General features: G+C 35.6%; 4 protein-coding genes across 4 annotated transcripts in view; 2 read left to right on the forward strand and 2 right to left on the reverse strand.

Annotated features, from left to right (window-relative positions):
- Window positions 1-4,716, forward strand: part of LOC106330497 (26S proteasome non-ATPase regulatory subunit 12 homolog A) — a 16,244-nt gene extending 11,528 nt beyond the window's left edge. The window contains 8 exon segments of the mRNA XM_013768953.1: window positions 1,825-1,965; window positions 1,967-1,996; window positions 2,102-2,146; window positions 2,148-2,181; window positions 2,278-2,376; window positions 4,448-4,482; window positions 4,568-4,652; window positions 4,654-4,716. Coding sequence (XP_013624407.1) covers window positions 1,825-1,965; window positions 1,967-1,996; window positions 2,102-2,146; window positions 2,148-2,181; window positions 2,278-2,376; window positions 4,448-4,482; window positions 4,568-4,652; window positions 4,654-4,716 — 532 coding nt within the window.
- Window positions 4,717-5,020: 304 nt separating this feature from the next.
- On the reverse strand, window positions 5,021-7,378 carry LOC106331329 (ethylene-responsive transcription factor ABR1-like). Its single transcript, XM_013769656.1, has 2 exons — window positions 6,576-7,378; window positions 5,021-5,935 (listed from the first exon to the last, which is right to left on the reverse strand). Exons 1-2 carry the CDS (start codon window positions 7,012-7,014, stop codon window positions 5,196-5,198), a joined length of 1,179 nt encoding a protein of 392 aa, XP_013625110.1. The 5' UTR covers window positions 7,015-7,378; the 3' UTR covers window positions 5,021-5,195.
- Window positions 7,379-9,922: 2,544 nt separating this feature from the next.
- Window positions 9,923-11,825, forward strand: LOC106330498. The gene is made up of 3 exons (XM_013768954.1): window positions 9,923-10,150; window positions 10,244-11,162; window positions 11,215-11,825. Exons 1-3 carry the CDS (start codon window positions 9,923-9,925, stop codon window positions 11,823-11,825), a joined length of 1,758 nt encoding a protein of 585 aa, XP_013624408.1.
- Window positions 11,826-14,410: 2,585 nt separating this feature from the next.
- LOC106330499 lies at window positions 14,411-19,628 on the reverse strand. The gene is made up of 3 exons (XM_013768955.1): window positions 19,034-19,628; window positions 14,797-15,221; window positions 14,411-14,605 (listed from the first exon to the last, which is right to left on the reverse strand). The coding sequence occupies exons 1-3, from the start codon at window positions 19,626-19,628 to the stop codon at window positions 14,411-14,413; spliced, it is 1,215 nt and encodes a 404-aa protein (XP_013624409.1).
- Between the last annotated feature and the right edge of the window lie 6,567 nt (window positions 19,629-26,195).

Below are 26,195 nucleotides of genomic sequence, written 5' to 3' on the forward strand. Positions count from 1 at the left end.
AGCTTTGGCTCGAACTCGGTCGCTACGTAGCGACCGAGCGGAACACGTGCTCGGTCGCTGCGTAGCGACCCTTTTCGAGCTCTTGTCCGATGACTCGCGTTTCCTCCGCAAAGCTTTTCGTAAAGAAGAATCTATTTCGAAAAAGTGTTTGTCGAAGAAGGTTTTTCGTTTTCTTCTTCGGGGATTTGGACGTTAACTTCGTCGTAACCGTTTTCGACCCCAACAACTATCAAACGGATCCAACAACTATTCTGTTGGTCCAAAATGAAAGACGATGTGAAAAAGCATGTGGCGGAGTGCAACATTTGCCAAACTCACAAGTACTCAACGTTGAATCCAATTGGATTATTACAGCCGATTCCGCTACCGTCTTCAATTTGGTCTGAAATTTCAATGAATTTCATTGAAGTCCTTCCTAAATCTGAGGGTGTCAACATGATACTGGTGGTTGTGGATAGACTGAGCAAGTATGCACACTTCTTAAGTCTCAGACACCCTATCACAGCTACAATAATTGTAGAAAAATTTGTCAAAGAGATCGTGAGGCTTCATGGTTACCCCTCTTCGATTATCTCTGAAAGAGATAGGAACTTCTTGAGCAAATTTTGGCGCGAGTGCTTCAAATTAACTGGAACAAAATTGAAATTTAGTACAGCTTACCACCCGCAGAGTGATGGCCAGACGGAGGTGCTCAACAGATGCGTTGAATCATATATGCGATGCTTTACATCAGCTTATCCCAAGCTTTGGCATAAGTATCCGTCATGGGCTGAGTTTTGGTATAATTCTACATACCATACATCGTTGCAGACGACCCCATTCAAGATGGTTTATGGCAGAGATCCTCCACAGCTAATTTGGTTTGAAGAGGGTTCTACGGGTAACAATGAGTTGGAAGATATGTTGAAGACGAGGGATTCGATTCTCAAGGATGCACGAGCTCATCTATTAAGAGCTCAGGAATAGATGAAAAACAATGCTGATAAAAAACGTCGCGATTTGGTGTTGGTTCTTTGGTGTACCTCAAACTGAGACCTTATCGGCAATCATCCTTGACCAAGACTTTCTGTCAGAAGCTTGCAGCAAAATACTATGGCCCATTTCCTGTGTTGGAGCGAGTAGGTGAAGTGGCTTATAGGCTACAACTTCCTGCAGAGAGTAGAATCCATCATGTCTTTCATGTTTCCCAGTTGAAACCGGTTTTGGGGAAGGAGCATGAAGTATCACCATTACCGATAATGCTGGAGGAGTCGGAGGAGTTTATCTTAGAGCCAGAACACATACATATCACTCGCTACGATGCTGAAGGTCATCTTGAGGCTGTGGTTCATTGGAAGGGCTTACCTGACCATGAGGATGCATGGCTTCGGGTGAAAGATATTGCTAGAGAGTACCCATCCTTTGAGCTTGAGGACAAGCTCTCTCTCACCGAAGGGGGTATTGATAAGAGTTGGAGAGTCTACTATAGAAGGAAGAAAAGGAGTAACGAGGCCAATGGAGCTGCGGATCAGCTGGTAGAGTGATCTACGTATCTTGATAAGAAGATCTGATTATAACAGAATCGGTTATGGCCGTTACGAAGTGTAGAGTGAAGTCTCGAGTATAAAGATTGTAGTTGAGTCATTTGTATAGTTTGGCCATTTGGTGAGTTGTAATTGGAAATCTCTTAGGAGGTTTGGGGCTTAGTACTTGTATTGAGTATTAAGAGGATAATAAAGAAGAGTACTTTCAAGTTGCAAAGAGTATTGTTCTTTATCAGTTATATTTTCACAATCCATTTGTTTGTATTTTGTGGTGCTAATTAGTGAATCTGAACTTCTGAAGGTTGGATCGATAGGACTTTGTCCGTGCACAAAACTTATCGAGGAAGATCAACTCAAGTGTATTAAACGCAGATATCACGAAACAGAAAAAGAAACCAAAGGAAGGTGAAAACATTGTGGAGGAGGCTCCAGCCGATATACCAAAAGCGAATTTACTATGAACTAATGTTTAGGTAAGGCTTTGTTTGGTCTAATACAGAGGCTCTGTATTTGGATATACCTTTATTTATGTGGCTGTGTGATCTTAATATAGTAAACATATTAATTCTTCCGTGTAGGTACTATTCTCACAACAATGAGATATGTCATAGCTACAACATCATACCCTTCAGTTAAGGAAACCCCGGAGCAGATTCCGGTAAGTCTCATATCTCTTGTTTTGATACTCGTTAGTTTATATTCATTCTATAATCAGCTGGAACTAACTTTTCTCCTGATCATCATCTCATCATAGGTTCTGAGGAAGATCTGCTGGTTCTTGGTCTTGGCACCACATGATCCGATGCAATCCAGCCTGCTTAATGCAACCTTGGAAGACAAGAGCTTATCAGCAGTGCCGGTCCGGATATAAAGGGCTCCTAAAGCGCACTAAAAAATGTTGCACCAACCAATAGTATTTTATTATTTCAAATTCGATATCTTTTAAGAAAAGGAAACAAAATATTGTCAAATTATATTATGTTTTAAAATATAAAAGTAAAAAAAAAAAGATAATAGTTACAGAAAAAAGAATCTTTTAAAAATATATTTTTAACGTCGTCAGCAAAACATTAAACTCTAAATCCTAATCCCTAAACCCTAAACCTTTGTGTAAACCCTAAACCTTTGGATAAATCTTAAACCCTTGGATAAATCCTAAACTCTAAATAAAAACACTAAAACCCTAAACCCTAAACCCTAAACCATAAACCCTAAACCCTTGAGTGTTTTAGTGTTTAGTGATTTTTACCTTTTAATTTTAAAAACATAATATAATTCGATAATATTTTGTTTCATTTTTTACAAGATAATATGAAATAACACAATCATATTGGTTGGTGAACCTATAGGTTCACCCTAAGGGGTGAACCCAAGAATAAATCATTATTAAATATTTAAAATATGTAATAAAAAATCAAAATATTATTAAAAACTATCTGTTTCCAAAGAAAAAGAAAACATCAGTATATTATTCATGAAACCACAGAGAGTTTTATGTCTTATGTTTGTTTGTATTTCAAAAATTTCCAGAAAAAATAGAACTTACGAAAAGAAAAGAAAAGAAAAAAAAAACTTACACAGGTAGCAGAGAAAATATATAGACTTCAAGATGCTAGAGTAAAGGAAATAATCAGGTTTGGATTAACTAATCTTATATATTAAAACAGAAGTCACAGCATTGATTCATGTGTGATTTTTAAAAAAATAGACCTATTATTCTTATAAAGTCATGTTACATTTAATCTCTAATCTTATAATTTAAATTTTGAGCGTACCAGAAATTTTTATTGGGCTATCAATAATTGGATTTAAACAACAGATGATCTATTGGATTTATATATAGTATAAATTCAAAAGATATAATTTAATATTGTAATATTATACCTCTATATGTTAATAATTAAAATATTTGTCGATGTTAACTTTTAAAATTATAAAGATTTTTTTTTAAATAACAAAAATCATATTATCTAACAATGATTAATCTTTACTGTCTTAAACCAATGAAAACAAATTCTAAACTATATAGTTTATTTTAAAAATTAAACAAAAACTTATTATATATTAAAACAGAAGCCACAACATTGATTCATGTGTGATTTAAAAAAAAATAAACATATTCTTATAAAGTCATGTTACATTTAATCTCTAATCTTATAATTTAAATTTTGGTCCTACCAGAAATTTTTATTGGACTATCAATAATTTGATTTAAACAACAGATGATCCATTGGATTTATATATAGTATAAATTAAATAGATATAATTTAATGTTGTAATATTATACCTCTATATGTTAATAATTAAAATATTTGTCGATGTTAACTTTTAAAATTATAAAGATTTTTTTTTAAATAACAAAAATCATATTATCTAACAATGATTAATCTTTACTGTCTTAAACCAATGAAAACAAATTCTAAACTATATAGTTTATTTTAAAAATTAAACAAAAACTAAATGTTTAATTATTTACTTGATAATATAAATCTATGAAGCGAAAAATTTAATTTTTTAAAAACTTTCTAAATTTGTGAAATGTTACAATATTTTTGGATATGACAATAAAATAATATTTTACTAATCTTTATATATAAAGTTACGATTTTAATAATAAAATAATAATCCGAAAATATATATATAGAAGAAGAAACAAATACATGTGAAAGTTTGAAACAATCTATTCAATGAAGAAAATATACCGTAAACTTATTATGTTTTAAAAATTGATAGACACATATATATTATAATATATACCAATTTAGAATTGAAAATAAAATGTTTATATAAAAATAAATGAAACCAAAAATCCGCGCGGTTGCGCTGATCGAGATCTAGTTTGTTTTATAATACATTAGTTTGGCGCCCCAAATAATACACAAACCCTGGCGCCCAAAGCCTTTGCTTTACAGGCTTTAGCCCAGGGCCGGGCCTGCTTATCAGAAATTCCTGATTTCAAGTATTTGTCTTTGTCTTGATATAAGCTTTGTGTTTCCTTACTTCTTCCTTTCTTCTCTGTATTAGATAACTATATACTGTTGCAGGATGCTTCTAAAACAGATTGTGACAATGGAGGTGATCCAGTGGACGTCTCTATGGAACAAATACAAGGGCGAGTTTGAGAAAGAGGAAAAACATGATTGGGGGCTCTTTAGGTTACAAAGCTTGTGAAGATCTTAAGCTAAGAGCCTAAGAATAATTGAACACGCAAGGACTCTTTGAACACACAAAGAGGAAAAACATGATTTGAGAAGAGTTGTCACCAAATCCACAAATAAACTATGGTTGATAAAGTTGCACTAAGAGCTTGAGAAAGCCACAAACACCAGTAGAAATAATCTTTTCAGGTTGTTGTCACTGTCCCAAAATTCTTCATTTGAGTTTTTTGTTTTGTCTTTGTTTTGGCTCACATGCATTAGAATGTTTCTTGTATGTGATCTTTTTTAAGGAAACCTTTAAAGAGTAAACAAAACTCTTCGTCTTTTAGTTGTTTTCTCACTATTATATTTTTCATTTTTAACAACTTAATATTATCCCAAAATATGATAAAATATTGAAAACAAACATGCAAATAAGAAAGCCATAAAAAAAATAATAAAGCAAGCAAGCCATAAAAACCTAAACGCTAACTTATTTATAGTAAAAAGAAAAATAAGAAATGAAGCAATTCCATTAGGAGGATGGACTATTATTATAGTTATTATTGTTTGTCTTGTCTGGTGACCATTTTAACTCCTTGAAATAACCGGTTTCACTAGCTGATTCCGGCGGTTGTTGAACTGCTGCTGGAGAAAACAGAGGACGAGAATGAGATGACGATGATGATGTGGATAGCATTGTTGAGTCTCCGGTGTGACCAAAAGGCAACGAAAATGACAATTGATCATATAAATCCATAGATTGTTGTTGATGATGATGCTGAAACTGTTGTTGTTGACGAGCCATCTCTGAGTAACTCATGCTGTACGGTTGCATTAACAGCTGAGAATGAACGATTTGCTCCGAAGTAGGTCTTATGGGCAAAAGGGTACTTGTAGAACCCGAGTTCCTTAAATGAGTTGGTCTCTCAACAGCGGTTTGTGGCACAGATTGTGTTGCAGCGGGTCGAACGAGTTTAACGTTTTCAGGGAAGTTGAGTTTGGCTTTGTTGCCTCTAAAACGAAGAGCAGCTTCGTCGTAAGCTCTTGCAGCTGACTCAGCATTGTCGAACGTACCGAGCCAAACTCTAGCCGCTTTGAACGGATCTCGAATCTCTGCCGCCCATTTCCCCCACGGTCTTTGTCTCACACCCCTGTATCTTCTTCGAGGTTGGTCCCCACTAGACGACGACGTTTCGGTAGTACCATTTTCTGTAGTAGTGTATTCATACGTTGGACCTGAACCCCCTGACATGTTGCTCGAAGCTTCTCTCACTGCAAACAAACAAACAAAAATAAACATATAAAATTTCACACTTTTGTTCTGACTCGTTAATTAACTCTATTTAAACAGGACTAAGAAAGAGAAAGCCCTTAAAAAAGAGTGTTACGTGATTATGAGAAAGCGATGAGGCCAAATGGACAAAGAGCAATGAACAAGTAGTAAAAAGAAGCAAGTGGAAAACGACTCGAGGCAAATGGAAGGATAAGGATTCTTTTGGCATATCATCATCTTTTTTTTTCTTAATTAATATCATGCCTTTTTTTTTTTATTACAACTCTTTAAGTATATGATGTGACCCATGCACTTGATGCATATAATTTTATACTACATCACATATCTATATATGTAAAACGTTAATTTGAAAATTTAACAAAATTAAGGAAAACGTTAGTCTATGTTTTAAGTCGACCATTCTTTTTATATGTATTTTTTTTTTGACAAAGGGCTTTTTATCTTTTTATATGTATTTACACAATAGAAAGATTTATAAGCACAAAAATCTATACTACCATCATTTTTAGCATAGTAGTTTGTATTCATGTCGAAAATATTTCAGTACTAATTCATTAGTGCACGCGTGTGTTATGGATGATATGATTTTTTTTTTTTAAATCAGCGACATGAAATCACCTTTAGAAGTAGAACTGCCGCTGGAGAAATATTGATCAACCGTCAAAGTATTAGCTGCCTCGACTGCTTTCCCGCCACCGCCATCTTCCTCCACCTCTCTCCTCCTTTTTTGTCCGGTGGAGGAAGAGGAATTCGAATTCCCTTCTCCACCGCCACCGCTACCGTCACCGTATTGATGAGTAGGAACATTTCCAGCGACTACATGTGTCAAAGCAGAGACGATTGCAGACATCTCCATCTCTCTGTTATAGCTCGTCATAAGAGAAGACGAGGAGTAGGGAGGCGTGAAAGCGTTATCACGGTGGAGGTTGTCGTCTTCCGCGAATAAGTATAGCCATTGGTCGATGTCTGATAACGTCCCATGATCATCTTCTCGAGTGGTAGGCTCGGCTTTCTTACCAACGTTTCCTTCTTGATTTGCCACTTTTATGGTACACATAAAAAAACCCCTCTGATTTTATTCCTCCTCTGAAACTACTTAAAGCTTATAAACCTAGAAATTTAAAAAATATCGTTTTCCTTACTTCAGAGGGAAAGAAAACTCTGTAGATAGAGAAAAAAACAGAGAGGCAGAGAGAAAGAAAGACACAGATGTTTCTTTTTAAGACCGAGAACGAGGTTTAAGCTTCATAGATATACAACTATTTTTGCTTCTGTAATTCTTTTTTATTCCGCCGCCAAATAAAAAGAATTCTCTCTCTGTTTCAGCCGTGTGAATAGAAAACACGCACTTTTATATAAACATAATAAAATAGAGTAAATAACTCATATGTTATAAAGTTGAATTATACTAACACAAGGAAATTTGGTTTTGAAGATTCAGGCCAATATGAACAAATTGTATAAACTGATACTATATTAGTAATGTATCTGGAACTTTTGCAACTTGTGTTGTGGGTGGTATCTAGTTTCATCCACATGCAAGTGAACTATTTAACTGTCATATTCAAAACTTAAACGAGCTTAATAAACTAAAGGAATTAAGAAAAAGATCATTAATTAGACAAGTTGCCAAGTAAAACCAAAACATATAAACACTGTTAAACAATATTTAGACATTCTGACACCATTCCTTATTAATTAGTACACTCTATGGTTCGGAAATTTTATATGATTACCATGGTAATGAAAAAAAGGAATTGCTGAAAAATAGGTAAACCATTAAATGATATTTTTTTAAAATAAGATATTTGCCTGAACGGTGAGCTTGAAGGTCAAGTTGAGATAACTCAGATAAGAGCCGTGCCGTGCACAAAGCGCGTGTCTCACACGAGTGCGGTGTTGGTTATTGCCGACGTCAAAGGTTCCGTTTGGACGGTTTCGGTGATGAAAGGCCAGCGCACGTGACTTTTATGGGCCTTACAAACGGCCCACTTGTTCCAAAGCTCGTGTTCGTTTTTTGTTTAATTATTTTGACCGTTTGACCCAGGAAATATTCTTCGTTTTCGATTTTTCTTGCTCCAGTCAAAATGTTTCTAAAATATTTTCTTCTTTTTTTTAATAAAAAAGTAACTGGATATTTTACTCGTTGTCAACTTATATGGATATCTAAGACGAAATTTAAAAACTGTTGAATAAAAATGACAAGTAAAACTAAATGTCTATGTACGAGATGATAATTATACTTTGTTTCTTATTTCTCGGTCCGAAAATAAAACATGCAACAAAAGCAAAGTGTAAAAGAGATAAAATGGAATGACATTTGAAACGGAACTATATAACATATTCTTGTCTCGATACATATTTTGACCAAGAATGGTTCAGCGATTACTCGTAGGTTCAACTTAGTCTGAACAGGTGATTAACTATTGATATTAATATTATATTAACCTGAGTTTTTTTTTTAGTGGGAGTAACTTGAGGACTATCTCGAATTCGTTTGTTTTATTTTCAAAATCTAAGCAAGCGTGCTCACAAGTTGACGTAGTCGGTATTTTTACATTTTTACACGTGAGCATTTGGTTAATTACGCACTTAATTTCTACTTGGTGAATTAAGCAGCCACATATTTTTTTTAATTCTTTATGAAAAAAGGTGAAAAACTATTGTAGAATCTGGGATACAAAAGAAATTGTTAAAACTCGATGGTTAATGACAGGGTCACATTTTTACTTGCCTGATGTTAATGTCCCTTCTTATTAATATAGGACATTTAGTTTCTTAAGATGTTAACAAGAAACATTGCACGGTGATATCGGATAACTTTGAAACAAATATTTCCGAGTTTGATACCGATTGCATTACAAAACTCGTTCTAATACAGGATTATTAAAATAAAATAAATTGGAGATAAGAGTCTAACTAAATTGAGATCGATCCAAGTACGGAAATACGATTATTAAATAATTATTTTTCTCGCATGTGTGTGTGCGCCTATCGCCTAACCTAATCGGCTAATCCCTAATTAAATTTCCATTAACACGGTGATTAAAAAGGACTATTATAAGAATATATCCATCCAACTTGCAATTTTAAAACTATTTTAACGTGGCCAAAGCAGAGAAAAGGCATGATCAGCTTAATTAAGTTCAGGCGTATACGCTAATATGTCTTCTTTAAAAAAAAACGATAAGCAACTTGTGTCTTTCTATAAAATAAAAGGAAATTTGGAAAAAAGAAACACCTAAACTATGCTATTGCCTCTTTAGTACAAAATCAAATTTTGTCACTTTTGAACTTTTACTACCCTTCAAAGTTATAAAAATTCATATCAATTAATTTATAATGCAAAAAATTAAGAAAAATCTAAAACCTGAAGTAGTCAAACATGTGCATCTATGAAAAATATTTTTGGATTAAAAAGATATTTGGAATGGTAAATTGAAAAATAAGCTAAAAGTGTTAGTATATAAGATCTACCATCTACGGCGATTCAGAATATGCTTTCTAACTGAAACACAATGATCTACATGCCGAAGAATGCGCATTAGACCGGAAACATTAAGATCTAAGATGGCAGAATACAAAATCAATATTTTCTTCTGTGTTCTGTCTTTCTGGTAGATCATAAGTAATAATAAACGTTCTTATATCTTCTATGGAAGTATATACATTCGTCTCACTTCTCATATATCTACAATATTTGTATTCTATATCTACCACATTATCTTTATTCTACCATACGTAGAATGTACTTTCTACTAGATTTTAAACAAAATCCGAAAATCTAGGAAAAAACGGTTAGAAAATATTCTCTAAATCTATTAAATATTTTTTATTTCCTTTTTTAAATCTTCTTCCCTAAATTTTTCTTTCTTCGTTGCCAACCAGGATTTGGACCAAAAAAACGTGGAGCTTCTTCTTTTTTTCATAGTTTCTCCAAACTTTTGTCAATCTAACGTGAGACTATGCACATCTATGCATATTCTGGTTTTTGGAGATCGTCCAAAACAAAAGGGTGGAAGTTTCTTGTTGATGAAGAAACAGGAGGTAGATTACTTACTTTGGACACAAGCAAAACCTTTGACAACCTAAAAGTTATGGTTTGTGAGGACTTTGGAACCGATCTAAACTTGGTCAATATCGAGCTGAGTTACTTACCTTCCGATTTGGTGATTGGCCTCGACTCACCACCTGTTTTCATCACCAATGATCGACAACTGCAAAATTTTCTTACATATGTGAAGACCAAAGCTTCAACAAGGTTATGTGTGTGTATTTGATCTAAGGTCAGATTTAACTTGAATGAAGAGCCTGCTGAGTTGCCTAACAGAGAGGAAATGGGTATGTCGGGTGAAGTTTCAGATGATACTGATGGTGAAGCCGAGCTTGAAGAAGAAGATGCGAAGATAGATGAAAGTGATGATGAAAACAAGTGTGAGAAAGATATGATCAACGGAAAGTATGTCCGTTTTTCTCTGGTTGATGTTTTGAAGAAGGGTCAACATTTTACTAGCAAAGCAGCTCTGCAGGCAACAATGGAAATATGCGCAATGAAACATAATTTCGACTACAAGGTTGGCAAAACGGATAGAAGAGTTTGGTACGTTCGTTGCGCGTATGATGATTGCCGTTGGCGTGTTCGCACAGAGGGATTAACAGGTTCTTCATATTTTATCATCAAAAAGTATGTACCTGATCATTCATATTCTCCATCATCAAGGAACCACTCTGTTCGGACCGCTTCATCAAAAATAGTTGGTAGTCTCATTAAGCATAAGTACGAAACTGTCAAGGAAGGGCCGAAACCTAATGATATCATCCAGTTTATGCGTAATGATCATGGAGTTGAGATATCCTACTCTTTAGCTTGGGAGGCACGTGAGTATGCAGTAAATGTTGTGAGAAGCATTCCAGAGAAGGGTTATGAAAAAGTTCCCAAATACTTGCACATGATGAAGGAAGCTAATCCAGGATCACACACATTTTACGAAACTGATAGCAATGGGAGATTCAGATTCCTCTTCATCTCATATGGTCAGTCTATTCGCGGTTTTTATGCTGCCATTCGGAAAGTTATTGTTGTGGATGGGACTTTCTTGAAAAGAAAATACAAAGGAGTGTTACTGCTTGCTACTGCTTTGGATGGAAACTTGAACCTATATCCTATTGCATTTGGAGTTGTCGACTCAGAGAATGACCGCTCGTGTGAATGGTTTATGAGATCGGAATACTTCACTTGCTAAAGCTATTGCAAAAGTGTATCCGCATGCTCATCACGGAATTTGCATTCACCACTTGCTGAACAATGTTGTTACATATTTCAAGGGTAAAGGAGTCGCTGGTTTGGTTGCAAAGGCTTCTAAAGCTTACCGAGTTGCTGATTTTAAGAAGCAATTCACTGCTATTTTCTCAATTAGTCCTGCAATTGGAACCTATCTAATACAAGCTGATGTGAGAAAGTGGGCTCGTTGTCAATTTCCGGGTTACATGTACGATGTTAGGACCAATAACCCTGCTGAATCAATAAATTCTGCTTTGCGTTCGCCAAGAGAGTTTCATGTTATACCTTTGTTGGACAGCATAAGGGAAATGATGACTCGATGGTTTTTCAAACGTAGAACTTTAAGTTATAAGCATAAACATAGCGTAGGCATACAAGCACACACACTCACTGACGACATGTACACCACTGCTTCATGGAGATCGATTTATGAGGAAAGCATAAATCCTATTGGTGTCCCGGAAGATGCATGGATTGTCCCATCTCACGTTCAGCAAGCGAAATTCTTTCCTCCAGAAACTAGAAGAGCTGCAGGTCGGAGAAAGAAATGTAGGTACGAGACAGTTGAAGACAAGATCCGCTCGTAACAAGGAACTCAAACCTCTAAACGTCGTAAATGCAGTCGATGTGGTATTGAAGGTCACAACCGGTCGACCTGTGATAGAGCAATATAGGATACAAGCCATTCGGTCTATGCAAGTTACTTTTCAGAGTTTTTTCTAAAATTATCTTTGTTGCATGTCAAACTCTGTTTTTTCAGGACCAACTCTGTTTTATGTTTTGTGCACGTTTCCAGTATTTACTTCGTTTTATGCAAATTTTAAGTCTAACATTAAGATTTGATCCCTAAATTGACAACACATCTGAATACCAAATTGATTTGATCTTTGACAAAGTAGATAGATCCATAAAGAAATTACAAGATCAATCAAATTACAGAGATATAAAATAGTGAGAATGGATCCAATTAGTCCTACATCTCCCGACTTCTTGTGCTCGATAACTGCTTCCTCCACTGTCTTTTTCAAGGAACTTCTCAAATATTCAATTTCTTCGGCCATACTCGATTGTTGCTCATGCATCCTTTGTATCTCATCAAGCAGAGCCTCGTCGACCCACTTAAAAAGATGTTGCTCTTTCTTTCTCTGAATTGAAACACAAAAAAAATCAATTGGAACATAGAAGAATTAAAAGTCATAATTTAAGGTAATTACCTTCAAACCAATCTCACATCGGAAGAATTTTTTGTATGGGTTCTCCTCCGTTTTTGAAACATAAGTGACAATCCCCTTCCCACACCAGCATCTGGAAGGAATCCCTACATTGTCAGTCATGATCGGTTTTTGAGAAGGAGAGAAAGACGGAGAAGAGAAATAAACGATGAAATAAGTAGGGTTTCTGGTCATTGGTGTTATATAAGTTTATGTTTAGGGCAAACGACTACTGTTAATCGGGGTTTAGGGATTCCTTCCAAATCTTAAAAGCCAATACAAATCTTATGACTATCACAACACATACAAGTAGACCCTATGCTATTGTCAATACTAAACTAAGATTTGTATTGACTATTAAGATTTGTAGCCTAGTTAGGTTAGATCGTGTATGGCTCCCTGTTTAGATTCATTTAGGGTATCGTTAGGGGTTCATATGTTGTATGGCTTAGTTTAGATTCATTTAGGGTATCGCTAGGGGTTGATATGTTGTATGGCTTAGTTTAGATTCATTTAGGGTATCGCTAGGGGTTGATATGTTGTATGGCTTAGTTTAGATTCATTTAGGGTATCGCTAGGGGTTGATATGTTGTATGGCTTAGTTTAGATTCATTTAGGGTATCGCTAGGGGTTGATATGTTGTATGGCTTAGTTTAGATTCATTTAGGGTATCGCTAGGGGTTGATATGTTGTATGGCTTAGTTTAGATTCATTTAGGGTATCGCTAGGGGTTGATATGTTGTATGGCTTAGTTTAGATTCATTTAGGGTATCGCTAGGGGTTGATATGTTGTATGGCTTACTTTAGATTCACTTTATTTAATTTTGTAATCAGCCACTAATGTCAATAGTTTCAATTACTCCAGTGGTTTATGTTGTAGGTACAATTACCGTAGGTGAAGTGTTCGATGCCCTCCATCTCCATTTTGTTCCTACGATAGACTTTAATAAGAGAGTCAAATAAGAGTAGTCGTCGTCGTTCACCCGGTCCTCAGGTAATTTCATATCTTTGAGAGTGGGTGTTCTCCAATCTCCAGGCTTCAAGGATGATAATGGAGTAACCCATTTAGGTGATTCTTCATCACTCGTTTTTTGTGAGGGATCGAAACCTTTAACATGTGATACTTGAGAAAGGTTCCCCATGGCGTCTTGTAAATACTCTTGTGTGCTCATTTCTTCTTTTTTCGATGAAGGTTCCCCATGGGTAGATGATTGTGACAAATTCTTCAAAAAATCCATCATATCATCAGTTTCGGTTTCAATCTCCTGTTAATAAAACCAAACTTAACATTATTAGCCAAAACAGTCATCAACATAGTCATAAGTTCACTTCATAGTAAACACCAAAATACATTACAAGCCGATTCCCAACAAGCCTATATTACAAGCAAACAACAATGACATTACAAAAGAGTCAAGAGAAAATTACAACAAAAAGACAGTCCGACATATTACAAAGCTTCATTTTATGGTTACCTTTCTTCCTTGCCGAGGGCTACGACGAACCGTAGGAGGAACCACACTCTCCTCAACCTTGCCTTTGCCTTTTTTCTTTGTTGCTGCAGGACACAGACACTGTGATGATTTCCCCATTGTTGCTGAAGGACAAGGAATCTCAGATGCGCTGTCTTTTCCCATTGTATCAGAAGGACCCGGAATCTGTGACCCCACTTGCTTGAGCTCAGCCATCTCTTTCTGGACGTTCTCAAAACGCTCTTGGATGTCATTCTACACCACCTCCTTGAAAGAGTTGAAAGCAAAGGTGAACAAATCTTCAATGAAAGTTTTCATTCCACTGGAGATACCACTGTTATGTTCAGCCGCCCGTTGACAAAGCAATTCTTTCTTTCGAGCCTCCGCACCAAGATCATTTAGCTTACGCTTGCCCCTTCTTGCAACAACAGCTGGTTCCTCTACATGTGTATTTGTGACATCTTCGACTTCAACATTCTCTCAATCCTTTTATGAATCAGAAAGCTCCAAAGTTGGAGGCAAAGCCTCGACTTCCCATACGAATTCCGTCCAATCCTGTTTGGCATTGAGAAGAGTAACAATACGACCAACTCGTTCATCTTTCTTCTCATTTTCCCTATAGAACTCAGTGCTAACAACCACATCATTGTTCCCAGTAGCAGATATAAATGGGAACAGCTCTCCCTGACAAGAACAAACCCAAACAATAAAGTTACTCTTTGTTTGTTAACTGAACCAAATATAATTTTAAAAAACTTATTACCTTATTAAAGTGGGACTCTAGGCTGCTGATATCTGCATAGGAAACTTTCCCACTTCCTTTCCAATTCCTACATCTCACTTTGGTCATGTTTTTTTTTTATCTTTTTACCCACCATACTATCAATGTCTGGGATTGCCTCCATAACCCATATCTGAAACGCATAGGAGAATCCATCCAACACGTAACTGTTCTTCAGATGCAAATCTTTCCTTGCTTTGAGTATTGATGCAAGCAGCTCGTCATACGCGTGAAGACCCCACGGATACATCCTCATCTTCTCAAAATCCATCACCAAACGGATGTATTCATGAGGGATGAACACTCTTGAATCCTTAGCTACGAGGAATCCATGTATGACACACATATACACTAGCCTAACCATGTCCACATACGTCCACTTGTTGCATTTGTGAAGAAGCTTCGTCCTTATCATGAATAAGTTGACCTTTCTATTTTTCCTCAGCATATTGCTCCAGAACCCCTTATCATCTTTCCAATCATTGAAGTTTATGTCAGGTTCATCTTTGAACTTCAATCCTGTCATAGCATGAAATTCGATGCCTTAAGGAAATCAAACTATAACTCGCAATCAAACTAGTAAACACTTTATATTGCCATGTAACTCACAATCAACTCAACCGCAAACTACAATGAAAACCATCAACATGAATTAATTTGTTTTTAAACAATTCAATCTCTTCCTAGTACATAACGAACAAAAAATAAATTTCAAACAATAAACTTGAATCAATTTGATTTCTACTCCATTCAAACTTTTACTAAGATATGAACATCAACAAAATAAAAAAAAAAATAAAAAATCGAAAAGGGGATCTCAAAACCTTACCTTCAATTTTAGGGAAAGAGAAACCGAGATGAAAATCGAACAACGTCAATCTCTTCGTCCGTAGAACAACTTAAATCTTTTCCTAGTGCATGCAAATAAAGAAATTAAGATCAACACATCAAGAAAACATAAAGGGGATTTCGAAACCCTAACCTCAAAGATTTTGGTACCGACATGAAGTAAGAGGAAGAGAAGAACAACGTGAAGCTAATCGTCCTTTATCAGCGACAAGAAGCTTCTCCCGAGCTTGAACAACTTCAATTGTAGCCGGCGGAGATTGCAAAGTAATCATACTCTGTCGTGTTTAGAGAGGAAAGAAGAAAGAAGAAAGAAGGAGGACGAATGAGAGATGTGACGATGAGTTCAAGGTCTACGATGAACTAAGACGGCCGGAGAAGATGGTGTCGATAACGAAACCTAATCGCCGCCTCTTCGTTAGAGAAAAAGCAAAACCTGAGTCGACGACTTGTTATGATTTTTTACTCTGTATCTGTTTTTTTTTACTTCTTAGTTATTTCCTGAGTAAATTACATGATTTTTTTAATATATGTATTTTAAAATTAATAGAAAGGACAAAACGAGATTAGTATTATTGTTTATACTATAGGGACAAAAATTTTGGTTTTAATTCTAAGGAGACAAAGTAGTAGTTATTTTGTTTTCTTTTCCTAAATTTCTGTAAAATAAATAAGTAGAAACCGTAACAAATTCAGGTTGCGAGCCTTTTTTTTCGAAAAAAAAAAACTCAGGTGGCTAAAACTGATATTACAAGTGTGCACTTAAATGATTATGATATTCTTTTAAAATCAGAATGCATGTACAAAAAACACCGTAGTCGTATATACTACGTGGGGAAATTATTATCTTCATGTTTTTAGGAGACGAGAGAAAATATTCGTATGAAAAAGGAATTACAATAGTTATTTAAGCTTAGCATATTCTTTCCTTTTGCCAACTAGATGGTACTTATGTCTAATTTGGAGTTTAATACTCCCCCTCCATTTCATAATATAAGTAGTTTTGGATAAAAACACGAAAATTAAGAAAATTATTATGTTTTTAAAAAATATTTTATAATAAATAGATTAGATATAATTTAACCAATAAAAAGTAAGTCTATTTAATTTGATTGGTCATACTGTATTCAATAAATGTAAAAGTTACTTAAAACTACGAAAATTATTTACATTGAAATAAAAATATTTCTTTAAAACTACTTATAATATGAAACGGAAAGAAACGGAAAGAGTAAAGGATAAAGTCGGAACTGTTGCCACTTGTATATAAATATCATCAACAATTGACAATTTGGCATCGCAACTTGGTATGTGCGATGAAACATGGGAAATAGTGATATAATGTAATTACTATTACTATTTACTAGTAGTACATACAGCTTTAATAACCCGCTTGATTAGTTGTAGCACGTGACGACGCAATGTCGCAATCATCTTTAATGGGAAACAGCATAGAAAACTTGTTCTTTCTTTTTTCTGCACCTGAAAACTTTTTCTTCCAATGTTATGTTTTACTCTCTTTTAAATTACAACGTAGTCGGAAAGCTTTCTTAGGCTTTGCCTTAGGGTTATGGTATGTTGGTGCGTATGAGGCGCGTAAAGAATTCTTTCAAGGTCCAATGGCGAGATTTAGTTGGGATTGAAGGGTGTTTACAGCGACGGTTAAAGATTCTAACTTCTTTTAGTTCAGTTTTATGTATTGGTGATGTTCGTGTGCTTCCAGTCCTCCTTGTTACTCCTTTCTACTGGTGTTAGTGGTTGATGAGGTCTCGTTAGGTAAGTTCATCTTCGAGAGCATGGTTGAGCATTCCTTGCTGAAACTGGGTTTTCACTCTTCTGTCTTTTGTCTCATTTTTCTTGGTTATATATTAGCTTTAAGAGTGTGTGTTATGTTTATCTTTTGGCTCCGGGTGGTATTTGTTACCTCGCCGGCTCTTGGCTTCGGGTGGTACTTGTTACCTCGCCGACTTTTGGTTTCAGACATTGTCGTTATTGTATCCGTGTAACCGAATGTTTGATATAATCTTAATCTACTAGATGACAAAAAAAAAAAAAAATACATGTTATTAAAAAGTCTTTTACACAAATTAAAAAATCGTGAAAAGTTCAGTTTTATTCCTATTTTACTATTAATATAATATTTATTTTATTTAATTAGAAGTTTTTTAAAGGAGAGACAAATTACTGATTTGATAAAAAATTAATGAAAACTGCACTAGAATCATAAAAGATATTTATTTTTAATGAAATATTTATTTTACAGTGGTATTTAATATGAAACGGAATAGTAAATTAAATAGATATAAATATGATATGAAAAGATGTTGTCGGCATGAAAATTCTGATTCTATCGTGTTATTTAAAGTTACTAGGTACTATAAATGGGCTTTACCAAAAGAAAGCTACTATAAGTAGTCGTGTTTGTTACATCTTTTGATATATTAAAAAATTATGTTGATACATTGTATCCAGCACGGTGTTTTATATTTATTGACTAGGTGTTTTATCCGGTTGACAAAAAAAAAAAAAAGACTAGGTGTTTTATCCGCACATACGTACATACTCATCTTACGAATATTTATTAATTTATGTTTTATAAATCTAAAAATCGACATAATAAAACTCTAATTGGTGACTATGCTGAAAGAAAAAAATTTATGGTAAATTCTTTGTTCCTCAAAATTTATATCAGTTATGTTGAAATTTTAGTCAAATTATGAAAAGTAGATTCCATATTTTTCATCTAAATTCCCCATGGAGAAATGAATTTATAAGAAAAAATTTACCTATGCAATTTTGATAAGGAACAAATTGAACAAAATTCATATTTTATTTTATTTTTTCAATTCCTCAACTGAAATTTTATGTTTCATTTTTTTCATTCTTCTAGTGGTCACCAACTGAAGTCACAGTTTTTAACGGATTAAAGTTAAACTGGTTTTAAGTAAAAGTAATTAAAAGAAAATTTGTTTAAAACTCAGTCACAAGTTAAGTTATTATTTATGATTTTAAATAGTTAAATCAAACATGATATTATTAATATATGTAAAAAAAATGTTCATCAAAGTATATATTTATTATTGTGTTAAAAGGTTTTAAAACACTCATATATTAAAAATAGTTAAAAAATATCTTTATATGAATATTGTTGTTTGACTAATATTTAATTATAAATTGTTTTATATCTTAATTTTTTTAACTTTACAATAAAAATAGTGTTTTCAGATAGCAACATAATATATATAAGAATTCTCTTAATTTTTAAAATATATTTTCATAATTTTATTATATTAGTTTATAATTAATTTTTTAATATAAAATAGAAATTTAATATTATTAAAATAAAATTCGTGTTTCATTATAAATTCATTACTGATTTTGTGCAAATTAATAAATACTCTGTTAAAAATAATAATAAATCAATTACCTATACAAAAACTTAAAACCTAATAAAATATGACAAATAACATCCTTTTCTATTATACTCCATGATGACCGGAAGAATTCAATTGAATAGCCATCTGGACCTGGACTCTTATCCAGTGGCATAGCGAACAAGGTGTTCTTGATTTCTACTTCTGCCACCTTTCTCTTCAGGTAGCAACACTGGAGATCAGAGCATCTGAACGGTAGAAGATCTTGTATTTGTCCCACAGAGCAGGGAGACTCTGGCAGAGAAGTAGACCCCAAAGTACTTGCGAAGAAATCCACAGAGTGAGCCTTTATATCCTCAAAAGCACCAATGACCACATCATTCTCTGTTTTTAGGAAGTGGATATGATTACAGTGAGCTCTCTGGATCACAGTCTTATGGTAGAATTTAGTATCTCTATCTCCCAGATGGTGCCATAGGACACGAGACTTCTGACGGTAGAATTTTTCTTCTGCTGCAATTAGCATCTGCCATTTTGAACGCTCCTCGTGTTCCAGCCTAGCTGTTACAGGATCCAGATTGGTGAGAAGTTGTCGCTGCAGGAGAGTTAGCTTTGAAGTCTGATCTTTAACCCTTTGAGAAATCCAACTGTAATGAGTTTTGTTAAGCTTCCTCAACACTGGTTTAAGTAGCTTTAGTGATCGCATGAGGTTCCAAGCTTCTCCAACTCATGATAGGAACTGTAGGTGATCAGCTGTGTGATGAAAGAACTTAAATGGCTTCACCACTCTCCTCTGGATCGATGGCATTGAGATTAATCCAGGTGCAAGATCGGATTGCAGAAAGTCTAAAAATTCACAAAAAGAGTCAGGGTATTCTTCTGCCCAATGCTGATTGAAGAGAACATGATCGATTTTCTTTGATACCGGTAACTCATCCTGGTTGTTCCTTCAAATATAAAGCAGACCCTTAGCAGTAGCTTCAAATTGCTCAACTCATCTCTAATGTTCATATAACAAAATTAAAACTTGATAAAGTCATTTAATCACCTGTAACTACATGCAAAGGTTCATATTTATCATCATGCTTTCAAATAACCACTGAAAATTAAAGTATACTATGGCCATGGGATTAGATATCTCATTCTATACATATATGAGCCTCAGCTTTTTTGTATGGTTCAAATAAAGTTTATTGCATACTCATAAATATAGTTTTACGTAAACTTTAAACAAGTATTTGATAATTTGCCATATTAGATAAATCAATTTTATAATCTCCTGAAAAAAAATATAATCTCTTGAATTTTTAATGACCAGACATCAACAAATTTTTCAAAATATTTTGGTATTCAATGGTAGATAACAACGTCTCCAATGTTAAATTCTATTTTTTTCTAAAATAGAGTAATTTTATAATGGAATAACTCTATAATAGATTTGAATTTGCTCTGACCTTATTCTATTTTGGAATAAAAATTAGAGTAATGACAAAAAAAATAAAATGATTACTATATTTATAGAGTAAATCCATGTTTACTCCATTACGGAATGAAGACTTCTAAACTATATTTTAACATAAAATATGGAACGAGGTTGAAGATGGTTTCATCTAGTTAACTGTAATATTAAATATGTGCGATATCCTTTTATGTGTTGTCAAAATTTAAAAAAGTTTCCTAAATTAGCTCTGAGGGGATTCTGAAGGCGATCCTAGGGTTTTACGGTTTCAAAGTTTTGATGGCTGCAGGAGTCGCTCTATCGCGGCGCCGACACCGGAGGAGCATTCTCCGATGGTGACGGAGGTGAACACAAGTCAGGCATCACAGGTTATGAAGAAATCTTATGTAAAGGCGGTTCAACAGAAACAAGTTTTGGAGAACCATGACGTAAAAGTTGAAGTTATTGATGGGACAGCGATGGTGGAGATTCCAGACGACCTTCTCGTTGATACTGTACCTCTGTGGGAAGATTTTCTTGAGGGAAAGTTTCTTGAGCCAGCCCCTCATGTAGCAAAGATCCATATCATTGTCAATAAGATATGGCCATTGGGAAATAAAAATATTAAGATCGATGTGTTCGCAGTGAATGAAAAGACGGTGAAGTTCAGGATCTGTGATCAACAGACTAGGAGTCGCATACTGAGACGTGGAGTGTGGATATTGCAGGTATTCCAATGATCCTATCAAAGTGGGCGCCATTGGAAGAAAAGGTGGAGGCAGAAACAGAGGTCAAGGTCATTCCTATGTGGGTGACGTTGAAGAATGTACCGCGTAGCATGTTCTCATGGAAGGGTCTTGGCTTCATCGCTAGTTCAGTCGGGAAGCCTGTTATACTACATCCAGAAACAGAGTTATGCTCTAGCTTTGATGAGGCAAAAGTTTTTGTCAATGCACACATGACAAAGTCACTCCCAACTGCATACAGATTTCGTTCTAAGCAGGGGATAAATGCAGATATTGAGTTCACTTACCCTTGGGTCCCTGCTAAGTGTTCTCTTTGCTCAAAATGGGGGCATCATGAAAATGAGTGCACCAAGAAGGGTTTAACAGAAACATAGAATAATAACAGAAAAGTGCAAGAATCTGAAACTAAAGAACATGGTTCGAGTTCTCAGGAACAGATTGCACGAGTGGAAGAGGTTATTACAGTTGATACAGTGGAGATCCTGCAGGAATCTACTGAAAAAGAACATAAGGAAAAAACAGAGGAGTTGAAGGATAATGAAGATTCTATCATATCTACTCCTACTAAAGAGGAAAAGAACAACGATACTCTACCTAGCTCTGTCACTGCGCGGGTTACAGTTGATGGTGAAGTAGAGGTTAGTGCTGAAATAAAAGACGGGAACTGGTTGAGTGTTTCACCGGGGAAAGCAGGGAGATCAAATGAAAAGAGACTGGAATCGGAGACAGTAATCTCTCCCTCTCACTTTCAGTTACTAGCTGAGGAAGAGGATGAGCAGAGTACTACTCAGGGAACCGAGGTGAGCGCGACTGATCCTGCTCTGCAAAATGATGTGGAGGATGTAGAGGAGGGGGAAATCCTACAGAAGGATGAAGTAGGTTTGAATCTGCAAGAACATAAAGGAAAGGCATCTAACCCTATCCGATCTGCGAGGGTAGCTAAACATGTAACGCTCAAACTGCTGCTGTTGTCACTAAGGATAAACCTGGTGGCATGAGCAGGAAACGCTTCTCCAAAAAACATTGATAATGTCGGGTTTCTTTTGGAATGTATGTGGTCTAAACAAATCTATAGAACCTTCCATAATAAAGAAGTGGTTAGTGGAGAGGCAGTTTGATTTTGGTTGTTTGATTGAAACAAAAGTTAAAGAAGGAAGAGTTCCAAGATTAACGGGAACTATATTTCTGAACTGGTCAATCCTCACAAACTACGAGCATTATCGTTTAGGAAGGATTTGGGTTGTATGGAGGAACAATGTGAGACTTACTCCTTGTTTTAAGAGTAGTCAACTGATCACTTGTTCAGTAAAAATTGATGCACTGCAGGAAGAATTTTTTTGCTCCTTTGTTTATGCATCAAACCTGGTAGAAGAAAGGAAGGAGTTGTGGAGGGACTTATGTGATCACCATAACTCTCCAATCATTGGTCCCAAGCCTTGCATGATATTGGAGGACATTAATGAAACTTTAGACATGTATGAGCATTCGAATTTTGATTGCGCACCAGTTATTACATCCGGTATGAGAAGATTTCAGGATACAGTGAATCACTGCTCTCTGGTGGACATGACCTGTCATGGGCCTCTATTCACATGGAACAACAAACGGGGAATATATCTTATCTCAAAGAAACTGGACCGTGTATTAGTTAATGATGTTTGGAGACAGCATTATACTCAATCGTACTCTGTTTTTGAAGCTGGTGGATGTTCTGATCATCTCAGGTGTCGGATTCATATCACTCCACCGGTCTATCACACAAGAAGAAAACCATTGAAGTTTGTAAATGCAGTCATTTCTTTAGAAGAATTCAAACCCATGGTTAAAGTGTTTTGGGCAGGAACAGAGGAAATTTTTCTCTCTAATTCATCATTATTTCGTTTCTCCAAAAAATTTAAAAGTCTAAAGCCGTTAATTCGAAATCTGGCTAAAGATAAGATGGGTAACTTGGTCAAAAAGGCTAAGGAAGCACATGAGAAACTCTGCAAAGCTCAAGAAGTTAACCTTTGCTCCCCCTCGGTTCAGAACCAACAGTTGGAGAGTGACGCTTATTCAAAATGGGAATTTGTGGCTGGTCTTGAAGAGGACTTCCTCAAGCGGAGATTAAAGTTACATTGGCTATCTGTAGGACATCAAAATAATAAGATGTATCATCGAGCCATTATTACTCGGGAGACCATTAATGGTATCAGGGAAGTCAGATGTCGAGATGGTACTCTGGTCACAGAAGATAGCGAAATTAAAGCAGAGGCAGAGGGATTTTTTCGAGAATTCCTGCAGCATCAGCCAGATGATTTCACTAGAATGACTGTCGAGAACCTTCAGGATCTCCTACCTTTCAGGTGCGTAGAACAAGATCAACATGTTCTGCTACGTCCTGTTACACCAGAAGAAGTGAGACAAGTTCTGTTTTCTATGCCAAGTAACAAATCACCCGGTCCAGATGGGTATAATGCAGAGTTTTATAAATCTACTTGGGAAATCATTGGGGCAGAGTTTGTAGTGGCTATTCAGGCTTTCTTCGCAAAAGGATTTTTACCAAAAGGGGTCAACTCAAGAATATTAGCCCTGATTCCAAAGAAAACAGATGCTACAGAGATGATGGATTATCGTCTGATTTCTTGCTGTAATGTAATCTACAAAGTGATATCTAAACTCTTTGCCAACAGATTAAAGCTGATTCTTCCTCAGTTTATTTCTGCAAACCAGTCAGCGTTTGTCAGTGAGAGACTCTTAATAGAAAATATGTTGCTTGCTACTGAGATTGTGAAAGATTATCACAAGGAAAACATATCATCTAGATGTGCTATCAAGATCGATATTTCTAAAGCATTTGACTCTGTTCAGTGCCCTTTCCTTCTTAACATCCTCAGCGCAATGAACTTCCCCCAGCAGTTTATTCACTGGATCTCTTTATGTATCTCCACATCTTTTTCAGTTCAGATTAACGGTGAGCTATATGGCTACTTCCAGAGTACGAGAGGGCTTCGACAAGGCTGCTCGCTATCTCCGTACCTGTTTGTGATTGTCATGGATGTTCTCTCTAAACTCTTAGACAAAGCAGCAAGTGTACAACGATTTGCCTATCACCCACGCTGCAAAAATCAAGGCCTAACCCACTTGATGTTTGCAGATGATCTTATGGTGATAACAGATGGGAAAGTGCGTTCAGTGGAGGGCATTGTTGGAGTTTTTGATCAATTTGCGAAGTACTCTGGGCTGAGAATCAGTATGGAAAAATCAACTATCTACATGGGAGGAGTAGCTGAAGAGAACAAGTTGGAGATTGAGAATAGATTTCATTTCTAAGTGGATCAACTTCCAGTTCGCTACTTAGGGTTACCTTTAACCACTAAGAGCATGTCAAGCACTGATTACCAGCCTCTTATTGAAACAATCCGAAACCGAATAGGATCATGGAAGAACAGGTTCTTATCTTATGCTGGAAGGCTGGAACTCCTTGGCTCAGTGATATGGAGTATATCCAGCTTTTGGCTCTCTGCTTTTCGGCTCCCACAAGCATGTATAAGAGAGATAGATATGATTTTCTCAGCTTTCTTATGGTCTGGCAGTGATCTTAATCCCAAAAAAGCGAAGGTTTCCTGGGAGGAAGTTTGTCATCCTAAAGAGGAAGGAGGTCTTGGTCTGCGATCTCTAAAAGATATGAACAAGGTCACTCAGCTCAAGCTCTTGTGGAGGCTGATCTCAAATAAGTCCTCTCTCTGGGTAAAATGGATTAACTCAACCATTCTCAAGAATGAGTCAATCTGGTATGTAAAGGAGAATGATCAAAAAGGTTCATGGATGTGGCGCAAAATTCTAAAAATCCGACCTCTTGCTCGGCAATTTTGTAAAGTTGAGGTTAATAACGGGAAGTCGACCTCTTTCTGGTATGATCAGTGGTCTTCTGGGGGTTGCTTGATGGAATCCATAGGTCCATGGGGTCAGATTGACATGGGAATCAGACAATATGATACTATCCAGACAGCTCGGACAAAAAGAAGAAGAAGAACTCATTAACAAGATCGTCTTCTCACTATTGAACACCAGCTTTGCTGTTTGAATCAATCTGCTGCAGAGGACGTGGTTCTTTGGAGAGGGAAACATGATGTGTATAAACCTCAGTTCAGTACTCGGGATACGTGGAACCATGTAAGAACCACATGTGAAAAGGTGTCTCGGCACAAAGGAATTTGGTTTGGTCATGCCACTCCGAAATTCAGATTTTGCACTTGGCTTGCTATACGCAACCGACTTACCACAGGAGACCGGATGATTGCTTGGAACACAAGTAATGATGGTAACTGTGTGCTATGTAATCAACACTTGGAGACTCGAAATCACCTTTTCTTTGAGTGTAGTTACACTTCACTCTTATAGCATAAGTTGATGAATGGGATCATGGGGAATAGCTATACGGAGGAGTGGAATGCCATTCTGGCTTTTATGTCTCAGCTAAAGCTCTCACAGGTTGAGAGTTTCCTAACTCGTTACGTTTTCCAGTCGGCAGTGTACGTAATTTGGCGAGAGAGAAATTCAAGAAATCATGAGGAGAATCCTCGACCTCTGGAGAACCTCTTCAGAACAATAGACAAGATGATCAAGAACAGAGTTATGTCTCTAAAGACTCAAGACAAGAGACTGGAGAGAGCATTTCATTTCATTTTCAGCACTCCTGGTCATTCAACATCAATACAAAAACACAATACAAACAATTACTTTGTCTTTTATTTTAGGAGGAATCCCCTATATATTATTTGAGAAACATCACAACTTCTTTTTGTAGTCATGTGTCATCACTAGGATGATTCTTAGAATTATTAGAGAAATATGTTGGTCCATCTAATTATATAATAAGTTTTTTATTAAACTAACCATAAATTCATTATTAATGTCATTTATTATTTCCTTAAATAAAGATTACGGAATTGCCTAATGTGGCTAAAGTATATATGACAATTAATGATTTTGAATAATAAAGATCTGATAAAAAAATAATGTATCTTCTATCAAATTTGTTTAATTTTAAACTATTAAAATAATTTTTAAAAAAACACAATAACCATATTATAAAAATTTAGATTTTTCT

Source organism: Brassica oleracea, chromosome C3 (assembly GCF_000695525.1).
Source record: "Brassica oleracea var. oleracea cultivar TO1000 chromosome C3, BOL, whole genome shotgun sequence".
In the NCBI taxonomy this organism is placed as follows: domain Eukaryota; kingdom Viridiplantae; phylum Streptophyta; class Magnoliopsida; order Brassicales; family Brassicaceae; genus Brassica; species Brassica oleracea.

Bases quoted from the DNA above. Each gene is read 5' to 3' on its own strand.
- LOC106330499 (XM_013768955.1), bottom strand. From the start codon at position 19,628: ATGCGATCACTAAAGCTACTTAAACCAGTGTTGAGGAAGCTTAACAAA. The intron at 15,222-19,033 runs GTATAATAGAAA...ATGCTATGACAG, and splicing joins ATTCTTCCGGTCATCATGGA to GATTGAAGTTCAAAGATGAA. The intron at 14,606-14,796 runs GTGGGTAAAAAG...TGTTCTTGTCAG, and splicing joins TCCCAGACATTGATAGTATG to GGAGAGCTGTTCCCATTTAT.
- LOC106331329 (XM_013769656.1), bottom strand. From the start codon at position 7,014: ATGTGTACCATAAAAGTGGCAAATCAAGAAGGAAACGTTGGTAAGAAA. The intron at 5,936-6,575 runs GTGATTTCATGT...GTTTGTTTGCAG, and splicing joins CGGCAGTTCTACTTCTAAAG to TGAGAGAAGCTTCGAGCAAC.
- LOC106330498 (XM_013768954.1), top strand. From the start codon at position 9,923: ATGCACATCTATGCATATTCTGGTTTTTGGAGATCGTCCAAAACAAAA. The intron at 10,151-10,243 runs GTTTTCATCACC...ATTTGATCTAAG, and splicing joins TTGGCCTCGACTCACCACCT to GTCAGATTTAACTTGAATGA. The intron at 11,163-11,214 runs GTGAATGGTTTA...CTATTGCAAAAG, and splicing joins CTCAGAGAATGACCGCTCGT to TGTATCCGCATGCTCATCAC.